The following is a 22443-nucleotide window of genomic DNA, read 5'->3' as shown; positions in this document are numbered from 1 at the left end:
CGTGAAGCATAATATGCACAGACATTCAGGGAAAGGACAGTCCAAGACCTTAAACCTCAGAACTATCTAAAAGCTCTCACCGTTTCATCTTAGAGGGACACGAGCTAGAACTGTAAAGCTGAGAAAGCAGGCCATTCAGTACAAGAGAGGCCCCTGCGACCCTCAAATTACTGTTCCTCTATTGAAAATGTTTTACGGAGGAGGTCAAGGGAAAGGAAAAGTGTTGACAATTAACATTTTAAAGTTTAACGCTTCAAGAGTAATCCTTCATTTCTATCTGAAAAAAGGTCGACTTTATACGATGCTTCAGTCATACGTGTATGGATATATACATCAACATTTATAAACACTCTTATGTACATCTGTAAGGAAAGTAGTGTGAAGTAACAAGACGGTTCAGGGGAAGAATTATTTTCAGCAACCCAGACTTACATATCTTTACAAGTTTTGCCCCGTTCATCGTGATCAACTTTGGAGGCTGGGTACGTCCTCCAGACATGATGCTCTTGTAGAAAAGAAGTTTTGGAGTTCTTGCAATCTAACTGCTTTCAGAGCCTGAGGTCGTACTTTTTTTTTTTTTTTTTTTTTTGGATACTTGTATTCATCTGCTTCTGCTGCATAACAAACAACCAAAATAAATATCTCACTAGCATTCAGCAGTAAACCTTTGTCTCCTGCTCATGGGTCTGCACGTTGCCAGAGACAGCTCTGTGAGTCATCTAAAACAACTCGTCTTCAGCCAGTGGGTCAAGTACTGGTCTTCCCCATGTGTCGCATTCTGGGACCCAGGCCAAAGGGATTTTGGCTCCCTGGGGAGTGTTTTTCTCATCATAGAAGGAAGGTAGGTCCTCCCAGAGGGGCAAGCAGAAACATACGATGCCCCTAACGGCCTAGGTAGGCTTGGCAAAAGTACCTTGCTATTTCTGTCCATGTTCCATTGGCCGATGAAAATTACGTGGCCGAGGCCAACTTTAATAGAACAAACATTCCCCCAATGGAGGCAGAGAAGGAAAGAAAGGAAATTTGTGTTGGAAAATGATCCAAATGCACTGTAGTAGTCAAGTAGCAATTCCAAAAGCTCGTTTTAAGTCAATTATTTGGCAAGCAAATTATATTTTTTTGCAGAAACATTATTACGCAAGAGTTTGAAATTAATTCTCAAAATAGCCAGTTGCTCTGTTGAATTACAGCAATAATAAGACTCAAGCACTTTTTCTAACAATATTTCTGTAGGACAAAATGTGTCACAACCTCCAGCTTGAGATTCTCACACACACGCCCTGCCGTAGGCTAAGGATTTCTCCTTCTCTCTACCACGCTCCCAGCTCTAAGCCATCAGTGTCGTGTGGGAACAGGGCTTCCTCCCAGATAATCCTCTAGGGATGTCTCTATCTTGGACATATTTCCACAGCTTTTTTTCCCTTCTTTCCTATGTCCTGGGAATTAAACTAGCGGCTTCCTTTTCTAGTGCCACTACGTAATTTTCTCCTTCTTGGACTCTGGGAAGAGAGAACTCAGGCTCAAGAATTTTGCCCCTGCTTTCCTGTCCTTTTTGAGAATTCAGCGCTTGTAAAGCTTTTCTCAAGATGTTTATTGCTATTAGAGACAGTAGAACAAGCTCCTTCCTCTGCTTGTTGTTTGGATCTAATTTTCAGAAGACAGGTTGGCATCCATGGACTGGTAGGGAGCTCAGGATAAATAAGATTCGGGGGGACCCAAAAATTCACTTGATGTTAAGTGTAGAATTTTCTGTTTGTACTTTTCTAGGTCAGTTGTATTCAGCAGAGTTTTAGGAATCGCTAATCCAATCAGGGCTGTGAAAGACTCAAGGGCTCGGATTAAATGGGAGAGGTCTATATAATTGTGGTGATGTTAAAGCTAGATTACATACAGCAGGGGTCCCCAGCCTCTAGGCCACGGACCAGTACCTGCTGTCAGATCAGTGGTTGCATTCGATTAAAAATAAAGTGCACCATAAACGTAATTCCCTTGAATTGTCCCCAAACCATCCCACCTCCACCCCTATCCGTGGAAGAACTGTCTTCCACGAAACCAGTCCCCGGTGCCAAAAAGGTTGAGGACCACTGACGTAGAAGACTGAAATTCAGAGACATTTGAGACCCCAGCCCACTTCAGCGGACACTGTCACAAGGATGGAGGAGCTGGCATAGCTTCTCTGCTCCCTGGGAGCTCCTGAGGCAGTGGTGTGGACAGGTGGGATGTTACTCATCACTAGTTAGTGCTGACCACCTGCTGGGCATGCGGGAGGAGTTGCTAGAAGGAGAGGAGGAGGAGTTGAAGAACAGGGTTGCCTGGGCTTGGAGTGGAAATGGAAGGAACTGAAATTAGAGGAATGTTAATAACTGATTGTGTACGAGCAGCTTAGGAAGACAGATGGCTGCTTTCCTCCTTTCACCTTCTACCTGCACTTGGTCAGCAGCCCTGAAATAGAGTTTAGTGACTTGAATTGAATCTAATGGTCTCCCTGTACGGCCACTGCTAGCCCCTGCGGCACCTTGACGTGAATTAGAAGGAAGGCATCTCTCCCTCCAGGCAGCACAGCCCTAGGGTGGGGTACATGACTTGCTAGTGGATCGGGATAATCAGGGTCTAGGTTTAGCCCTTACTTGTTGCCCCCTCCACTGGCCCCATGTTCAGTAATTAGCCTTACACCTGAACAAGGCAACCGCTTTCCATTCCCCGCTCATGGATAAAACTTGGGCAGAGTGAAAAATCAGGGTGAAGACTCACTATGGCACCAAGTTTGCTAGCATCGGAAAAATCACTTCCCTAACTAAAGTTATATGTATGCTGTAATAAGGGCTTCCCAGCTGGCTCAGTGGTAAAGAATCTGGCTGCCGAGCAGGAAATCTGGGTTCAATCCCTGGTTCAGGAAGATCCCCATCCCTGGGTTGAGAAGATCCCCTGGAGAAGGGAATGGCAACCCACTCCAGTATCCTTCCCAGGAAATCCCGTGGACTGAGGAGCTTGGCGGGCTACAGTCACTAAGAGTCAGATACAACTTAGCGACTAAACCACCACCACCACATGCTGTAATACTAATATGAATGAGTTGGAAAGAAATCTGGATAGGTAACAGATCCTGAGGGGCAGTTTATACATTAGGGACATGTAAAAGATGAAGCAAAAGGAGAAGAGGACAGCAGAGGATGAGATGGTTGGATAGCATCACCGACCCACTGGACATGAATCTGAGCAAACTCTAGGAGATAGTGAAGGTCAGGGAAGCCTGATGTGCTACAGTCCATGGGTCGCAGAGTCGGACACAACTTATCAACTTAACGACAACGTAAGATGAGTACTCTCTGCGTTGTATTTAGTGTCCCTGGAAGTAGATATCCATTCTCATTATGCACGCTAAGTTGCTTCAATTGTGCCCGACCGTCTGAGACACTGTGGCCTGTAGCCTGCCAGACTCCTCTGTCCATGGGATTCTCCAGTCAAGAATGCTGGAGTGGGTTGCCAAGCCCTCCTCATAATACATGACAGTGAATAGATACGTAACTGTGTAAGCGTGTTTTATGGACGTGTTTTATGTCACTCTGTTATTTTTTCTCCATCACAGAAGTGCTTGACATTTAATCCAGCCAAAAGAATATCAGCATACAGTGCCCTGTCTCACCCATACTTCCACGATCTGGAGAGGTGCAAGGAAAACCTGGATTCCCACCTGCCACCCAGCCAGAACAGCTCAGAAATGAATACCGCCTAACCTGCCTTGAGTTGATCATCCAGAGAACCACCTCGGTGGCCGAGGGGTCCCCCGAGGAAGCCTTGCAGAGCTGTTGAGGATCGCCGGCTGGAGACCTTCTAGCTGCCGTCTTCCGGATGGGCTCTGCTTCTCCGAGGAAACCACCTCGTTTACTGTTCTGAAATCAATGCAAGAGTGATTGCAGCTTTATGTCCATTCGTTTGTTTGTCTGTCTGTCTGTTTCAAGAACCTGGAAAAACTCCAGAAGAGAAGCTGCTGACCCATTGTGCTGCCGTTGCATTTTTTTCTGATCTTGAATGCTGCCAGTGCGAAGTGAGCAACCTGGGCACAGCTGAGTGAGATTGTACATATAATCTCTCTGTAGCTGCTGGGGCCCGATTTGGTACTTCTGAGTGAGTGTGTGTGCATGCGTGTGTGTGTGTGTGTGTGTGTGTGTGTGTGATTCTTGATCTCTTAAAAAGTGTTACTTTCTGTAAACAAGAAGAATTGAATTTTAAAGACTCAAAGTGACCGCTAAATAACAGGTGTCTGTTGACTAAAGGAGATCCACCAAAATGGGCTTCTCAAATTAGAAAATTGAGCCTGTGTCCTTAGCATTTCTTTTCTGGTCAAAAGCAGTCAATTCACTAGTGGTAAAGGGTTCACCGTCTAGGTGAAGTTTTATACACACAGCAAAAAAAGAGAAAATAATTCTAGTATCTTTTAAGAAGCCTGTTTCTGAAAACACATGTTCTATTTACTCTTCAAAAAGCTGCATTTACTCCTTGTCATTTTTAACCTATATAGTATGCTTGATTGTTTCTTTTAAAGAATACCCGTATAAGCTTGCTTTAGATTTAGGGAGTGTACCTCAGCAAGGTAAAATTGTCAAAAAAAAAAAAATAGACAAAGCCTTTATTTCCTGGTTTGGAATTTATTTCTTTTTTGGTTTTTGTTGTTGCTTTGTTTTGGTTTTGACTGTAGGAATTTTCAGGAACTGTTTGCTTTTCGAGTTGGGAGGATAGTTCTCTCTGACTAGAGGCAGGAATGCCATGTAAGTTTTCCTCCACCTTTTACACTGTCCTTCTTCTGCAGTGCACTGCCCAATTTGCAAAGTGTACATCTTTATCTGTCCCCCAGCGTGTCTAATGGATTCCACTAGCCTTACACAATTCATGACAGATCGCGTAGGCTGTTCTAATGCATCCCCTCCTTTCTTTCCTTCAGTGAACCTCTCATCAGTAGTTTGATTCCGATGATGGCTTATGGCTCCAGTTCCACAATCCTAACAGAATCTCACATGTTCTCCCCCTGCTGCAATCTCCCTGGCATTCACTGTTGTTACCTAGGCAGTGAGCAGAAGACTGGTTCTTCTCCATCACTGAGACGTGGATCGCTTTAAAGTGTTAGTTAGTGTTTTGCGTTTTTATAGGCTATATTGTCAGTGTAGTATCTGAGGGAATGTCCTGAACTGTGTTTTAGGAATGTATATTTACTCTGTAAAATTACCTGTTCTCCATCCACCAGGCTGTGCTTGCTTCTAGTGCCTTACGCACATTCCTCGCTCCCTGCAGAGCCAGCCTGACCTGGGCATTGTGAACAGCCTTACCGTTCCTCTTGCCATTTTTCTCTACAGTACTTCATATCCCATGCCATCTCTGCCGTCTACGTAGGTAGTGCTCAGTCGGCTCTAGTAATCAGAAGGCACAGAGATGAAGTATCCTTTGGTAAGTTTTAGCTCTCTTGGCTTTCCAATTCATGTTTTGTGTGTGTGCGACAGTTAGGCCGTGTTTAGCATTAGGGTCTTCAAAGAATGGACGTTGCCTCCTTCAGAAGGAAATGTTCTATATGATGTTTATGCATAATCGGGCCTTTCTGAGTTCTCCAGAACTTAATATTGTATATGACTATCCTGAACAAGAGAAAAATTAGGAGACTTTTCTCTTTGAGAGCTTTCTGGGTCGGGACCCATTCTTTTCTAAGATATATATATTGTTTAATATTGTTCTAATTCAATAACTTTAAGAACAGGAAAATTTTTGCTAAAGCAAGCTATGAATGAGAAGATGGGCCATAAGAATGTTTTTTTACAGTCTTCCTTGTGACAGCATCGATTATGTTTTGTCATCACTGTAAATGCTTGAGATATAATGGACCCAGAACATTCGAGGCAAACGTACTTGTGGTCCCCCCAGATAAGTGGAGGGGACCACAGATAAATGAGTTCTGCCTTTCCTTTGATTGGGGGTCAAAATAATAAAGACCAGGGGCCTGGAAATTGAATTTTAAAACACTGCCCTGATCCATCAGGAGCTTTTCAGTGAGTATCCATGGTTAGAATGAACATAACTTGGGTTTTGGCTTTTGCAAAAATTTTTCATAAGTTCACTCAAGAAAAATGCAGCTGTTCTAAACTGGAATTTTTCAGCATTCTTTAGCATTTTAAACACGTAGAAACTTCAACTTTTATTTCCAACATATGCTCCTGATTCATTTATTGGTGGTGTTTATAAAGAAAACTTCAAGCACGAACATTTAGATACTTGCCAAATTACCCTGTGAGAGGCAGAGTGAGAGGGCTTTTCGTCCTCTGTGAACTCGTTAAAAGAGTCTGTCCCCAGCTCCTCCATCCTCGTGGTGGTTGCACTTGAGTGATTACTTTTTTGTTTTCTGTCTCTCACATCCGGCTCACCACTTCTGAGACCCAGATCCCACACATGCACCTTTGCCATTAGGGCACTTCGAATCATAGAGCAGAACACAAGCTTACTGAATGCGGCTTATTCTTCTGTGACATATGGTTTCAGACGTCTCTGCCAAAAGCTAGGCAGTGATTAGCTGGAAAGGTCATATTGCCCCAGGGTCACACTGAAGCAGCTTATAGCACTAAGAAACAGGATGACAGACTTGAAATCACATTTGAATTTCTTACTAGGATTGGGACAAGAATATTTGCCCAGTCGTTTCTGTGTATTTCCATCTAGCGGCCCACGCATTGGGAACTGCTGTGCCAGGGTGGACTTTTAGCAGCCTACATGTAAAGAGTCCATTTAGGCATCCTAAGTTCTCACCTGGCAAAGGCTGTACCCTTATAATCTTAAAAACACAATCCCCAAGAGCTTGTCAGAACCCAGTGCACTGGAGCCTCCCACTTGGCCTCCCCCTTTGAAGTGGATGGGAACTCAAGGAGCTGAGAACCTGTTTTGGAAGAAAGCTCCAGGCCATTTTAGCCCCCTATGTTCTCATGCTTTTCTCTCAGGAAACACACATTTTGAATGACTGACTTTTCACTTAGCCTCAGGTGACTTACACTAAAAATAGTTCAAAATATTCACCTGATTCTCAGCCTCTTCATTTTGGGCAAAAATGAAAATTTCAGAATGCATGGGATGTTACTATCTTAAATAAAGCATGGATCTTTTAATAGAGAAATTTATGATATGACTCCAGAATGTGATGCTATCCATCCTGGTGAGAAAAAACTTAAATATGACCAAACTTTTGAGTCTTAAATAGTGGATTTAAATTGAGTTTTTAACTAACTATGGCTACTTCTCTTAAACAAGGGTACCTATAAAAGTCAGTAATGACAATTCTTATTCCTTAATAGAAATTAAATCATGTATGCTTCCTAATATCATAAACATACTAAAATTCTTCTCTGAAGAACTGCTTCTCTTTTTAAGTTACTTTACTGTAATTTTTATGGTAAGCACATGAGAGTGTCTCATTTTCCAAAAACAGGCCAATGCTGCATAGGTAGGTCTAGGAAAGAATAATGTTGAAAGTTAATAAGCCATTGTAGTTACTTAATTGTGTTAGTACAATTTCTTGGAACAGAAATAACTGAATATTATATATTCCAGATATTGATAGAATTCAAAAGAATGCTTAAAGACATAAAACAGTATCTTTATAAAAATAAAGATGTGATTATTTCTAAATTTTTTAAAAACCAGAAGATACTAGGCAGTGGCTAGAGGAAATTCTGGAGAAAATGAAGGTATTCAAAGAAGGATAGTTTCAAAGTTATGTATATTTTATTTAAAGTCACCTGGCAGCTATGAACATGATATGGCCAAAAACAAATTTTATGGAAAAGCCATTCCAAACAGTTATCATTTCAAAGGTTGAGCTAAGCAAGCTAAACTACCCCTATTCCTTCCACATTTCATGGGAAGAAGCAGCCATGTGAAGCTACTCTTGTTGTGCAAGCCTTAAAATGTTTGTTGTTAAAAACAATAAATTTTGTAAAGGTATATGTTTCCTATGCCACCAAGATTTTTGAAAACTTGTGAAACTTACACCGTTTATCATGTGTGTTCAGTACATACAGACACATTATGAGGAAGATAATTACATATTCCTTCCCCACAGTGGAAAAACTTCAGGCTCCCATAAAGCTGCCAAGCAAGTCCCCAGATAACTAGCAGCGGTGTTTTCCTCAAAGGCATAAGCAGATAGTATTTTCACTTTTTTCTCAATGTAATTTTCAACCTGGTTTTATTACACACCTATATCTCAAGCATTTCTAGTTTGTCCTTTTTTGGAAAATAAACCAAAAATATTCCTTTGGCCTTATCCATCTTCTGACCTTTGTTAACAACAAAAAATGGAGAAAGAGGAGGGGTCTGATTTTTAAATGTTTTCCTCAGTTAGTTGTTTTTGTTTTTAAAATGAAGTGCAAGCCAGCTTTTCAAATGTTTTCTATTTCTTAGCATTCCCTGAGAGTTAATTTAGATAAAAGAATGGACATCCGTCAGTATGTTTTATGTTTTCTTAATAACTGGTGCTCTGGCCTTCGAGAATATAACAAGACTCTCCTGAAAATAAACAGTTGTTTTTTTTTTCAACTATCTAGTTAAATACTAGCACAGCAATTTAAACTCAGTATGTTAGGAAAGGGAAGTCGTTTTTCTTTCACATGTCTGTTTTTAAATTAATGTTGTCCTAAGGGATGGCCTTTCTTGTTTTATTCTAGTATATTCCACAAGGTGGCACTTTGAAGGGGGGTATGGAATCTGAGCGACACCTCCAGCTTTATTTTTCTGCATACATTTAACTTTTGCCTAGCACTTGTTTTTCAGGATGATTCATAGTCCTCACAATGTTCTGTAACTTAGATATTTTAACTGTCAGCTAAGTTATGAACAGTTGTCTGCAAGTAAATCGTTCTTGAGGATGCATAAGACACCCATGTTGATTATTTAAGTGTGTAAAGAGAGCCTAGTCGTTATTTGTTCACGAAACATTTTTTGAGGTAACTCATTGCCTCACTTTTCCAGGTCCAGAAATTAGAAAGTTGGACAGGCTTATTACTCAACAGGCAGCACTCATCTATGAATAGGGTAGTGTTGTTAGGAGTGTAAGACTCCTCCAGAGGCCTCAGGCACAATAGGTGTATCCCATGTCAGCTGCTTCCCCATTGCCTACCGTGGTGGCCGGTACACAATCCAATTAAAAACCCCAGCTAAGAAAATCAGATGAAGACACTGTTTAAGAAACACATCAGCTACTAAATAGACCAAACTATTTTTTCAAAGATCTGCTATGCTGAAACAGAGCCCTAAAATACTAAAAGACCTGCAAATGTGTATAGTCACAAGTGTAAATTCACAACATATTCTAATTTTTAAACATTTTCTTTAAGTCTATGAGCTAATAACTTAGGAGTATATCTACATTAAGTGATGTCTCCATTTGTGAAGCTCCTTGGCAACTTCATGTTATAAAAATATTCACAGATCTGCTCAGACACCATTCTCCACCTGATGATTTTAGTCAATTTGAGAAGTCATTTTCTTCCGTAGTGTCACTGAAATTTAGAAGGAAGGAAATTACATTATTTTTCCAGCCTTCCCTTAGCAGAACCCAGCGGAAGGCCGTTTATGCCTTCTGAGTGGCAGAAACTCCATAGTCCCTGCTTCACTTTTCCCCGGAGTAGCCAGCTGGCTAGTCTCAGTAATTTACACTGAATCAAAATACCGCACGCATTAGGGGCTGTCAAATCTTCGGCCTGTCCATCTTCTTAAAATCCCATTGAAGAAGATTCCAGTTTAAGTCCCTCAGTGGAAGGCCGAATTCAAGCCTCCAGTCTGTTGTTATTTGAGCCAGTCTGGTTCAAAACCTCCCTCCCACCAAAAAAGCCTTCCAGTGCGCTGGACCGTCGCCCCGCCCCTTTGGCCGTAGAGTGTCAGTGGGCGGGGCTGACTGAGACCCGCCCACCGCTCACCTATTTGTGCCTGATATTGATGTACAGACCCGGCGGGATTCTGTCCGAGGTCCGTGTGCCCTGCTGCTGTCTCAGAGGCATCTGTTCTGCAGTCTTAGGAAGTAAAATGTCCCTAGAGGCAAACGATGTCTTCTGTGCATAAATAAGTACAACACAATTCTCCGAAAGTTCGGGTATAAAGAGATGCTACTCTATCAAGCTATCTACCAGGCATCTCTCAAGCTCTAAGCTCTACTTTTTTTTTTTCTTTTTCCTAAGAGAAGATGTATAATTACAGGAAAGATTTTTTTATTTTTTTATTTTCTATCACTCTACATATATGATGGCAAAAGGTATGCCTGGAAAAGTTTTGTTTGGAAAATTTATTTTCTGCTTCATCCTCTGTTGGCAAAAGCTCCTAACTCTTTAGTTTCAAACTTTTTCTCCTTTTTCTTTGTCAGGTAAATATAGGTATGTGAGCAAATTATGTTATGTAGGAGGGAGAATCTCCTGTTCAGAGGAACCTTTATGTGAATTGTTTTGTCAAACAACCCCTTCCCTATTTAAGGAGTTTGGGTTGTCAAATGTAGTTTTATTCTTAAAGGAAGGGGACACATAACTGCATAACCCTGTAAAGAACTATGATTGTAGCACTAATCAGCAAGCTTAAAGCCACAAGTTATATCATTTCTAACTCTGTGGTTTCTAGCCAAGCGCATTGAAGTGCTTAGATTACAGTCCTGAAGAGACCCTTCATACCCTTACTTGAAAGTTTCTAATCTTAAGTTTTATTAAATGCAATAATATGTATTAACTAGCAATATTTGTGTGATCACCAGCAACTCTGAATTTGACCTTGAAGTCTCTGGATAAGGAAAATAGATCCCAGCAGTAATACACATCTTGAACCGCCTATCCCCCACCAAGTGTATTGTATATCTTGCCATTTTGGTCCTGTGTTTGCAAGAAATGTATATGGGAATATTTTAATTCCTTAACTTACTCTGTATTCATTTTATTTTTCTATGACCAGTGATAAGTCTGTTAGTTAGCACATGGGGAATGAATAGCATCAGCTACTCCTAGGATCAGCACTTAACATGGTGGGAAATTTTTATTCCAAGTTCTACATTTGCATAAATTATTTCTATTATTGTTCATGTGTATTATTTATTTCTCGGTCACACTAGTCCTGTGAGAGTGCAACAGAAGGCAGGCCGCATTAGGATTTGCATTTAATGCTCATTATCATGGTCTTGATGGAACTAAGAAAATTAAAATTAAGACTAAGCCCCCAAGTAAGCTGCATGCATTTTAACATGATTAGTAGAATTTAAGTCTATAGAGATAGTATTTTGTGTGTCTAGGTGTTTTATAAGTATGTAAAGGAATTAAAGAAAAGGACTTTGTAGCTGTTCTCTTGTCAAGTATGCATATAATATGGTGTGAAATACAGCAAAAATTAAAACTGCAGATAGCAAAGCATCAAATAAGGCCTTCAGTTAGGAACTCTGCCAAGTGGTCGTCATAATAGATGGCAAGTAGAGACAGATGCTTGGTTGGCGCTTCGGCTTAGCTGGCCTAGAGAAGAAGCCCCGCCCCCACTTGATCTGTGCCCTCGTAGGTGTTGGGTACAGTAGGGGGAACAGGTAGCCCTGTTGAAAGGAGACCAATGTGTGAGTTTCCTGTAGAAGCAGAACTGCCAGCCTGTGCCTTGAGGCTTCCAGAACGAGCCAGGTGGGAGAAGTCCAAGGTTCTGTGCTTCAAGCAAGGTGGTTTTGTAGAGAAGCACCGCAGTCTGGTCATTGAAAAAAAGAAGGGCTTCGGGTGCTTTGTCAACAATGGGATTTTAGCCACCAACAGCCCCTAACACCTCAAAAGCTTGTTGCGTATCTGCTATTTTAAATTTTGACCTGAAGGTTACAAGGCAAGTGTTTTGTATAGAAGAGCAGTATGTGTTAAGAAAAGCACAATGTCTGTTCCCATAGAGTGCAGAGTAGGACTAGAGGATTTTATAGGCTTATCATTTCTGAGATATGTTAAAAAAAAAAAAAAAAGGCATGTTTTCACCTTAAAATGTATTGGTGTTTCTGCACTCCTATAGGGCCTAGTTAAAACTTTCTTTTAGATTTCAGCGAGGCTGTTGCAGCCAGGGAGTTATTGTTTGTTTTGTTTGTTTTTCTATTTTTACTTATTTTTATAATAGAATATGTTTTTAAAGTAGAAGAAAATCTTAATTAGGGCTTCTGACTTGGTTTCTGTGTTTGAAATCACGGTTCTGGAGATGTAAGGAGTGCGCATGCGCATGTCAGATACTAACTGAGGCTGTGTGCGCCAGCCCAGAGCAGATGCTCCACCAGCCTCTGCATCCTTTCCTTGCTCCCTGCCCCCTTCCTGGCCTATCCATCTGCTGCTTCTCATCCTCCTCTGCTGTACTTTGGGGTCAGGGACGTGACGAGAGATGCTTTAAGCGTCCCAGGTATGCCTGTCCAGGCTTGGCCACCATCCCTATGGCCATAGTTCTCAAGAGAAGGTTCCCGGTGCTGAACACAGAGAACAGTCAGGACACCAATCACAAATGCCTTCTAGCCTCTTCGTATGGATCTTGATTTTTAAACCCATTCATTCTACAGAGCATTCCGTTTCGGCTGTGGTGCAAATAGAAAAACTAACCCAAGAATATAAAGCACATTCCAGGCGGCTGTTTTCTGTCCATCTTCAGGCTATCCTTTCACTGTATTTCTTCATACTTGAAATTCATTCTGCTATTTTAATATCAGGGTACAGATGTAAAAGGGTGCATGTTCCTTAAAGGTGCAAAACGACTCTCATTCCGTTTGCTCAAGTTGCTACAGAATGCTCTGTTTCGGTGCTTTGGGTTCAGCAGGTCGGAGAAGCAGTGCAGAAACTCACTGCCGGGGACACAGTTTTACACGAATGTTGGCAGGTGGCTTGGTGGTAGATATGGCCACCACTCTTATCTCTAGCCACAAGATGGAGAGTTCCCACACTGGTCAGTCAGGCTCAGCGGGGTGGCCTTCCTCACAGGGTCCACAGCCCTGTGCTGCCCCCAAGTGTGGGTGCCATGCACCTCTCGAAAAGCAGGGCCCTGCCTACATACCCAGGCCACTTAGCCTGCAAAGATAAATGACCTCGGGTGTAAACAGGAGAATGGAAAGAGCCGTCTCACTCTAGTGGCCAACCTCGTAGAAAGCCCTCCTGAGGCAAAAAAAAAAAAAGGAAAAAAAAGAAAGCCAATCTAAAGTTACCCTCCCCCTAGTGCCCTGAGCTGAGTGATTTTGCTTCCTTCCTTTTAGTTAGATGAAAATATAGGTCAGTTTACCTAGACTCTTCCTACTGGAAGAGGAGAATAGAAAAGTAGATATTTGTGTCATGTGAGATATTGAATCCAAGGACCACCAATACTTACATTAAATACCCCCATGGCTAGCAATCTGTTCCGAATTAGCTCAAGTAAGTGGTGCATGATGACCCGGGTTGCTGAGGGCAAAGGTAGGCCTCCTGACTTGTTTGGAGAGGAACTACCGGTGGTGACTGAAGCGATGGAACGTGTCAGAAAATTCAGAGGGTTACAGATCAAGAATCCTATGGAAACTGGATGTCTTACTGGGTGCTAGAGTGCAAATTTAGGTATTTATTGTCAGGTAATGGAATTCATTGTTTTTTTTAAGAATTGGTGTTGAAATGTCATTGTCCAGCTCGTTTTCACTTATGCACAAGCTGAATTGAGGCAAAAAGAGACAATGGTTTGTATATTTGTCATATCTTTTGTATTTCTTACAATAAAACTCTTGGTAGCAAATAAAAATAATAAAAACAGCAATTTTGACCTTCTTTCTGGGAGATGAATTACTATTCTAGCTGTTTTTCTTTTTGCTTAAATGTAAATGTAATCCTTGTGAGTAAGGTAACATAATTGGAAGTTATAGCAGGGTATGTTTCAAATTTTTAAGAGGCTCCTTTTTAGGCTTCAAATGTTTACAAGTAGTTACTCATTGAACTTAAAATTTCCATAACACATACTTCAGTTCAGTCGCTCTCAGTCATGTCCGACTCTTTGCGACCCCATGAATCACAGCACTCCAGGCCTCCCTGTCCATCACCAACTCCCGGAGTTCACTCAGACTGTCCATCGAGTCAGTGATGCCATCCAGCCATCTCATCCTCGGTCGTCCCCTTCTCCTCCTGCCCCCAATCCCTCCCAGCATCAGAGTCTTTTCCAATGAGTCAACTCTTCACATGAGGTGGCCAAAGTACTGGAGTTTCAGCTTCAGCATCATTCCATCCAAAGTAAGCTCTTATTAGTCGACTGTGGTAATCACTGAAGACCCCAAAATAAGTAAAGCATGAGTAGTCCTTTCTGAAACCTCCAGACTGAGACTAGGAAAAAGGTTTGTGTAACCAGTTGCTGATAACCTGGGGAGGAACAAAGATTTCACATTGGAAATGTTGCTTGCACCTGTGTGCGTGTGTGCTTAGACATGTCCAACTCTGCGACCCCATGGACTATAGCCCGCCAGGCTCCTCTGTCCATGGAGTTTTCCAGGCAAGAATACTGAAGTGGGTTGCCATTTCCTCCTCCAGAGAATCTTCCCGGATGAGGAATCAAACCTACATTTCCTGCATTGGCAGGCAGATTCTTTACCACCAAGTCACCTGGGAAGCAGAAATGGTGCTTGAGTGGACTAACAATAAAAGCTAATGCTGGTCAGTCACGCAAGGAGAAATATTTTGTGTCTGCAGTGGCCTGCACTTATGAAATAGCAGACAGAAAAAGGCAGCAGATTGGTGAGGCCGCACCTGGAGCAGTGGCTTTTAAGCTTTTGGATCATAACCTATAAAAAGAATCTAAGAGTATGGCTGGTGTGCACTCACACACGTGGACACAGACATGTATTGGAAACATATTCCACAAAATAATACTGCATGTCCCACACAGGTTCTCTTATTATCCTCCACACTTTGAAAATACTGGTGGAAAGCCACTAAATTCACTTCATATAACTCCACCAATAGGCCATGACTCAATGATTTAAAACTGTAAGGGGAAGGGGAGTGAGGTCCAGAAGAGCCTAATATGTCATATAAAGGAGTTTGGAACTGCTGAAGGATTTTAAAGTCGGAGACAATTTCTGCTAATGTGTGCCCACTTTTGTTTGACTTACATACTAGATCAGAGGGACAGATGTAGCAGCTCCTGAGATGCTACGGGCAAACCAAAAGTGGGACTATAGTCACTGTCTGACATTTATATTCCTGTCTTTGTGTCCAATATCAGGTATTTTAATATTAATCCTCCAGGATTCCTTGGGAGCTCTCATTAAGACTTCTCCTAACTTTTTAACAGGCCCTAAATTGCATCTACATTTTTAGGATCTGTACAGAATATTCAGAAGGGATGATACAGAGAGTCAGGAATTTGATCTTTATTAAGAAATGGAAGGTTTGCTGTTTACTAAGAGATCAGTCATAATCACCTGTCTCCACAAACCATAGGCATCCACAACCAGGTTTAGCCGGACCATTTTTTTCAAAGTGGTTTACAAAAGACTTTCAGCTAGTTAGTTATCTCTGTGTCTGTTTAGCTCACTTAGAACCTCACTCCATTAAAGCCCAGTAGGCCCCTGCCACTGATTTTTCTCTCTGGACTGTGAGCCCAGTTTACAACTCCCAGTTCTTTAGGGACAGTGATGGGCCCCAGCATGTCATATTTGTACCAGCCCTAGCAAACTAATATGTTGATTCAATGAAGAAAGGATAATCTTTCCATCAAATGGTTCCGGAGAAACTGGTTATCCATATGGATAAAAGAAAAAGAGCTTGACCCTTACTTTACACCATGAAAAACAATTCAGAATGGATCATGGACCTAACATGGAGCTGAAACTATAAAACTTGCTGAAGAAAACATAAGAAAAAGATCCTTGTTACAGGGTTAATATCTGTAAAGTCCCTGAGATATGAAAAACACTATCGATAAGCCATGAAAACAAACTTGTTCAGACAGAGAAGCCTGTCCTTGCTAAGAGGATCCCCAGCTTAAGTCAGGGGTGAGGGAGAAGGAGAAATGAAATCTTGGAGACGCAATTTACAGTAAGAAGTGGTGTTACTAAGGAGAATGAACTTTCAGTATGGAATAGAACCCCCAATGGCTGCATTTGAGAGTCTGGGAAAGTTCTGAGAGAACAGGAGCTGGCATCATTTGTTATGTGATACAGCATGAGAAAGGGAAGGAGGGGGAGACAAACTGGGAAGATGGTTTTAAGGAGTTTTCTTATATTTGAATATAAGCCCATTTTGACGTTTTCCAAGAGTCTACAAAAGATCCAAATTGATTTTCGGATTTCTAATGATGTTGTGCTGAGACGGATCCAGGGTTATCCAGATCTATTAATTCTAAGTGAATATAATGGCACCTTCTCAAGCCCCGAAACACCTCCCTTGCAGTTTTAGTATTTTCTGACATTATTGTGGCATGCCATGTAGTAAAGTTGACCCTGTGTTTATCCATCTCCCTAACTAGCTTATAAACAGGCCCTTTGAAGGGAGCACTTGGGTCTTAATCTTATCTTTGGGTCTTGCTCGTATCCAGCTTCCAGTCACTCCGAGAATTACACCAAGCAGGTGTTCAAAGGGCTTTCCTGGTGGCTCAAACGGTAAAAAAAAAAAAAAAAAAATCCTCCTGCAGTGCAGGAGACCTGGGTTCAATTCTTGGGTCGGGAAGATCCCCTGGAGGAGGGCGTGGCAGCCCACTCCAGTATTCTTGCCTGGAGAATCCCATGGACAGAGGAGCCTGGCCGGCTGGGGTCACAAAGAGTCGGGCACAACTGAGCGACTAAGCACGAGCACCGGTGTTAAAAAATTAGCGTGAAATGGATACAGGAGCGATAAATGAACGGGATTAAACTTAAAAGGCAATGTCTTTAGCAATATCTATGAGAACACTGACTTCTCCGCCACCACTTAATGGATTCTGAAGGACTACCTCCATCCTAGTCCTCACTTTGTCTATACCCAGCATCCGCACTATGCCAAGCACACAGGCATAGTGGAATAATAGTGGAACACAACAGAATAATCATTGTATCCTCTGGAATGAGGATTTCAGTACATCAGGAATGGCAGAAAGCAAAACAATCCAAGGCCAACAGCAGCTGCCTGGGCCATGCGGCTGTACTGCTGCTGCTGCTGCTAAGTCGCTTCAGTCGTGTCCGACTCTGCGCGACCCCATAGACGGCAGCCCACCAGGCTCCGGCGTCCCTGGGGTTCTCCAGGCAAGAACACTGGAGTGGGTTGCCGCCTCCTTCTCCCATGCTGCTGTACTGGGTGAGTGGCAAAGGACAGGAATCCCCAGGCGACCCCTGGGAACCGCAAGTGATCGCGGGCGCCCGCCTCTCCTCCCAGGCGGTAGGTGGCGCTGTGGGCTACCGCGGCCGCTGGGTCCGCGAGGCGCCGCTCTCAATGGGATGGGGAGTTGGCCGAAGGACCTGCTTCGGGCCGTCTTCGGTAGCCGCGCTGGCCTGGTGTCGCCGCTGAGGGCTGGCTGAGCGCTCAGTCCGGCACCATGGGGAAGCGGGACAATAGAGTGGTGAGTACCCGGCGGGGAAAACAGTGGGGCGACGCGGGGCGCGGCGACGGGAGAGCGGGACCGCTCGCCCTTCCCGGCTGGGCCTGAGAGTCAGCCGCGGCGCTCGGACCTGGAGACTGGAGACCCGGCTCCCCGCACCGCGGGGCCGGCCCCGGACGCGCTTGCGCCGCGCACGCAGTTGGCGCCTGTGGGCCCCCCACTCCTTTCCCTTTTCTCTCTCGCCCCCCTTTCCTTTACATCCGGTCAGCCCTGCCGCACCCTCTGGCAGTGCTGTGTGGCATCCTTCTCCCCCGCATTCGGGCCAGCAGTGCCCACTGGGTAGAGCCGCCAAGGGTCCTCTGATCCCTCCTGTAAATAAGTGCGAAGTCTGAGGCCCGGGAAGGCGCCCGAACTCGCCTCCGCCACCCCCACCGGTAGCGCCCGCCCCATCTCTGCGCCGCTCTGGCGCAGTCGGGTGGGACGGAGGCGCGGAGGTCTGGGACGCTGTCCCTACACCCGGGGCCTGCAGGGCGCCCAGTTCTAGAGGCAGGCCGGCTCCCTGCTTTAAGAACCGGGATCAAAGCCAAATGCTTTGATCCGGCTCCAGAGCCTAGCACTACGCGCGCGCGAGAGCGCGTATGTGTCCGCTCTGTCGTGTCCGACTCTTTTGTGTGTTTGTGTGTGTGTGTCTCTGTCGTGTCCGACTCTTGTGTTTGTGTGTGCGCACGCGTCGCTCTGTCGTGTCCGACTTTTTTGTGACCCCATGGACTACAGCCCGCCAGGCTCCTCTGTCCATGGGATTTTCCAGGCAAGAATGCTGGAGTAGGGTGCCATTCCCTCTTCCAGGGGATCTTCCCAACACAGGGATCGAACCCGGGTGTCCTGCATTGCTGGCAGATTCTTTACCGTTTTAGCCACCTGGGAAGTCCACCTGGCACTTAGTAGGCCCCGAGAAGGAATAAATGGCTTGATGGTTGACTCTGGACTCAGACCCAGGCTGGAATGTCAGTTTTGGGCTCTCCGGAGTTGGATGACCCAGAATACGTCGCTGTTCTCATCTGTAAAGTGGGATCAGTGCAGCCCGTAACTTGCCAGAATAGTTGAGACCGCGCGAGGCAAGATGGGCGGGCGTATGTTTGGTCTGCACGTTGTTACTCTGTAACTGAGATGAAAGAGATACAGAAGTAACTAATAACAGAAAGTAAGAAATGGCTGATGAAAATTCAGGGTTCTGAGGTTCTCCGTTTTCACAGGCAGAGATGGGAGGAAGATTCTAGGTGTCCACTAGCTTGGTTTGGAAAGCCCAGGTTGTGAATCAGATTGCATGGGCCATAAACATAAGGAATTTGCGATAAGCTTAGGTTACAGTTGCTAGGCTTGGCCATGATAGAGTTTTAAACCAATGTGCAGCAAAATTTAAAAAAAAAAATGCTGTTGAAGTTACTGTACTAAATTTAACGAACTAGCTTTTTAAGAATTAAGCGATTAATTTCCTTTGCTGTTTGGGGGAGGGAGAGGTCCTCAAAGAGCTTTACTTCTCTGAAATACTTAATATGTTCGAAACTCTTATTTTAGTTTTATATAGTCTTCATAATCAAAGACGTCTAGGAACCACTGTGGTGAAGTTTGATTACAAGGTTGAGGAATGTTCTTTTCTCCTGCCTTCTTTCTGTAGGTCAGACCTAATGGTATTGATTCTCACAGAGTTGAAATGGTGTTCTCATGGAGCTTCCTTAGGCTTAAGGTACTGAGTGTTTGGGCTGTTTAATGACCTTAGGCCTTAAATGTTTAGAAATCACTGGACCTTGGGTACAGTTTTCATGCAAAGGCCTAAGATGTTTTGTTTTACTGGCAGAAGGTGTTTAGACATTTTTTTAAAGCATTTGAAAAACTTTTCAAGTTAGTTTCATTTACTAGAGCATTTTGAGGACTCTGGGCTCTGCTGATTCCTTGGTATGTGTCTCGGCAGAGGTAGTACTGGTAACATTTTGTATGTGCTTGAAAGATTATAGAAAGGAAAACAGGAAATTAAGAGATAGAAGACACAGGTTGCCCAATTCAGCCTCCTGGCTGCAGTGGAGGAGGTGGAACTATTAAAGTGTTAGTCTCTCAGTCCTGTCCGACTTCTTTGCAACCCTGTGGACTGTAGCCCGCCAGGCTCCTCTGTCCATGGAATTCTCCAGGCAAGAATACTGGAGTGGGTAACCATTCCCTTCTCCAGGGGATCTTCCAACCCAGGGATCGGACCCAGGTCTCCAGCATTGCAGGCAGATTCTTTACCCTCTGAGCCACCAGGGAAACCCCCAAACTATTAAAACTGGGACTCCCCAAAAAAAGCACCGTGGGTCATCTGGTAACTCAGTTCAGTACATCATAACTTTTGACTTTAAATAAAATGAACATTTGCATCTGAAAATAATGGCATTTTTTTCTTTTTACATTGATGATAAAAATCATGGTTTTCAAGATGACAGAATTGCTTTCTAAAAAGCCATAAATTTCAGGTTGAAGTTTTTTTAAAAATAGGCTTTACTTTTTGGAGCTCTTTTGGTCTCAAGGCAAAATTGGGCAGAAAGTACAGAGAGTTCCCGTATGCTCCCTGCCCATAGACATGCTCTGCCTCCCCTATCTTCAACTCCCACACCTGAGCAGTATGTTTGTTACGGGTAATGAGTATACATTTGCGCATCATTTTCATCTGAGGTCCTTAATTTAGGTTCAATCCCCGGGTTGGAAGATTAGAGTTCCCTCTTGATATTGTACACTCTTTTTAATTTATTTGTTTATTTTTATATTGTACATTCTTAAGCAACTTTTTTTTTCCCACTGAATATTTTAACCCTTGAGATATGTAAAGCATGGGAGTGTTAGTCTCTCAGTCGTGTCTGACTCCTTGCAGCCCCATGTGGCCCGCCAGGCTCCTTTGTCTGTGGAATTCTCCAGGCAACAACACTGGAGTGGGTAGCCATTCCCTTCTCCAGAGGATCTTCCTGACCCAAGGATCGAACCTGGGCCAAACATTGCAGAAGATTCTTTATACTGTCTGAGCCACTGGTCACCCTTTGTGCCCATTATTTTCCAGAAGTTTCTTTCCTGTTATTTTCTGTTTTTACTGAAACAGATGTATCCTCCAGATAAAAATCGGTAACCAAAGTAACAAATGAAGTTTTGCGCATTTTGTCCTCAACAACTTCACTGCAGTTGCTCTTTTCCTAGCTGTCCACTTACATATTCCCTTGAGCCTGTTTTGCCATCCTGACTTCCAAAAAACCAACCTGTTCTCTGTTTACCCAAGCTCATGGAGCAGTTTGGAGCCACAGACAATTCTAGTTACATATAAGTATGGGTGTTTGATTTTAAAAGGCACAGTATTCAAAATGATTAAGTCATGACATTTTAAGAAATTGCACAATTTCTTTATTTTGATTTATGCTCTGCCATTATATATACTATGTATAACGTGCTAATGTTAGAAGCATTTTTTTTCACACTTACGCATAGTAAGTGGAAGAGCTTAACTTTTGTGAAATGGTTGCTTTTTGGGTTTTAAAACCTTTTTGTTGTGCATCAGAGAGGAGCACTGTTGCTTAATGGTCATGAGCACAGACTCATGATCAAGTGTTTCGCAAGGAGCTTTTAAGATGCACTTCAGAAGCATTACCACTGTAATTGAAATAAATAATGGAGCTATTTAGAAGCTGTTGGAGCTATTTTATGTACTTAAGCAGACTGGGCATAGGGTTTTTCAAGAGCTTGAAAGTTAAGCCTTATTACATACTCAGTAATAGCTCATGTAATTGTGGCATAACTTGTCCATGATTGACATGGACTCCTAGCATATGAATGTACTACTTTATATTCCTCTGAAAAGTAAGCTTAAGATAGGATGATACCTACTTTGAAGATGCAGTTTCACAGTAGACATTAAAACTCATTAAAATATTAATGAGTTTTTAAGATAGATGCTAGAAAATTTAAAGGCTGTAAAACATAGTAAATGTTGTGTTTAGGTTATTTAAAACTACAGTGAAAAATTGCCGCTGTATTAAGTCCTCTGCATACGAACCTTCAAGTTGCAAACTTGGAAAGAGGCAAACGTGCTTTCGCATGTATGGTCATGTAAGTTAGCTCCCTGTCTGGCGTATGTTGCCGTGTGCGTGCGTCCTCTTCAGGTGGCGGTGCTCTTGTGTGCCGCACAGCAGCATACAGTAGCACACGATGTGTTTCTTCCGAGGCCTGACTGTCCAGAAGCAAGCATAAAAGCAGTGGTGATGTAGCTGCTACTACTGTACTCGTCGAGGTAATGGGCTATAATATTAAAAAATGTTTTCTTGGGACTTCCCTGGTGATCCAGTGGTTGGGAATCTGCCTTCTAGTACAGGGGATGTAAATTTGATCCCTGGTCAGGAAACTAGAATCCCACCTGCCGTGGGGCGACCGAGCCTGCGCACCGCGACTAGAGAGCCCGTAACTAAGACCCAGCTTTCATGGCGCAGCACAATCTGATTGAGAAATGGTTCGTTGTTGCATAGAACAAGAGAAGGCGACACTTCAGAATGACAGTTGTTTTGATTTGTGGGCAGCTCATGAGGTACTGACTTAGCAAGCTTTTTCATCTTTCCAGTTCACTTAATGTCAAACAAGTATAGAATGGTTGCTGTTGAGTTCTTAGGCAACTTCAAATGTAAAAGGATCGGCTTCGATGATTGCTCTCAGATTCATTGCAAACTTCCGATGACTGGCCACTGTGCTCCTCATCTTTAAGGCTCTTGTTTCCTTTGCAAAACCTCCTGAACTACCACTGCTTTGTACACTTCAATAGCAGTTCTTGGGCCAAATGCGTTGTTGATATTGGGAGTTGTCTCCACTGCTTTATGGCCCGTTTTGAACTCTAACAAGCAAATCCACTCAAATTTGCTTTTTGTCTAACAT

At 43.1% G+C, this 22443-nt stretch overlaps 2 protein-coding genes across 6 annotated transcripts in view; both read left to right on the top strand.

Annotated features, from left to right (window-relative positions):
* The window catches only part of CDK6 (cyclin dependent kinase 6), a 263408-nt gene extending 249630 nt beyond the window's left edge, over positions 1–13778 (top strand). For all 4 annotated transcript variants that reach the window (XM_042248370.1, XM_027968446.2, XM_042248372.1 and 1 more), the window contains one exon: positions 3587–13778. In XM_042248370.1, coding sequence (XP_042104304.1) covers positions 3587–3733 — 147 coding nt within the window. In that variant the 3' untranslated portion in view covers positions 3734–13778. The remainder of the gene's footprint in view (positions 1–3586) is intronic.
* Positions 13779–17438: 3660 nt separating this feature from the next.
* FAM133B (family with sequence similarity 133 member B) overlaps positions 17439–22443 on the top strand; it is a 28486-nt gene continuing 23481 nt past the window's right edge. The window contains exon 1 of one of the 2 annotated variants that reach the window (XM_004007714.5): positions 17439–17532. In XM_004007714.5, coding sequence (XP_004007763.1) covers positions 17509–17532 — 24 coding nt within the window. In that variant the 5' untranslated portion in view covers positions 17439–17508. Of the gene's footprint in view, positions 21812–22443 lie in introns of both variants that reach the window. The other variant, XM_060414456.1, reaches the window with a different exon arrangement.

Source organism: Ovis aries, chromosome 4 (assembly GCF_016772045.2).
Source record: "Ovis aries strain OAR_USU_Benz2616 breed Rambouillet chromosome 4, ARS-UI_Ramb_v3.0, whole genome shotgun sequence".
Classification (NCBI taxonomy): domain Eukaryota; kingdom Metazoa; phylum Chordata; class Mammalia; order Artiodactyla; family Bovidae; genus Ovis; species Ovis aries.
The sequence above is the reverse complement of the archived record's forward strand: the minus strand, read 5'-3'. Positions and strand labels throughout refer to the sequence as shown.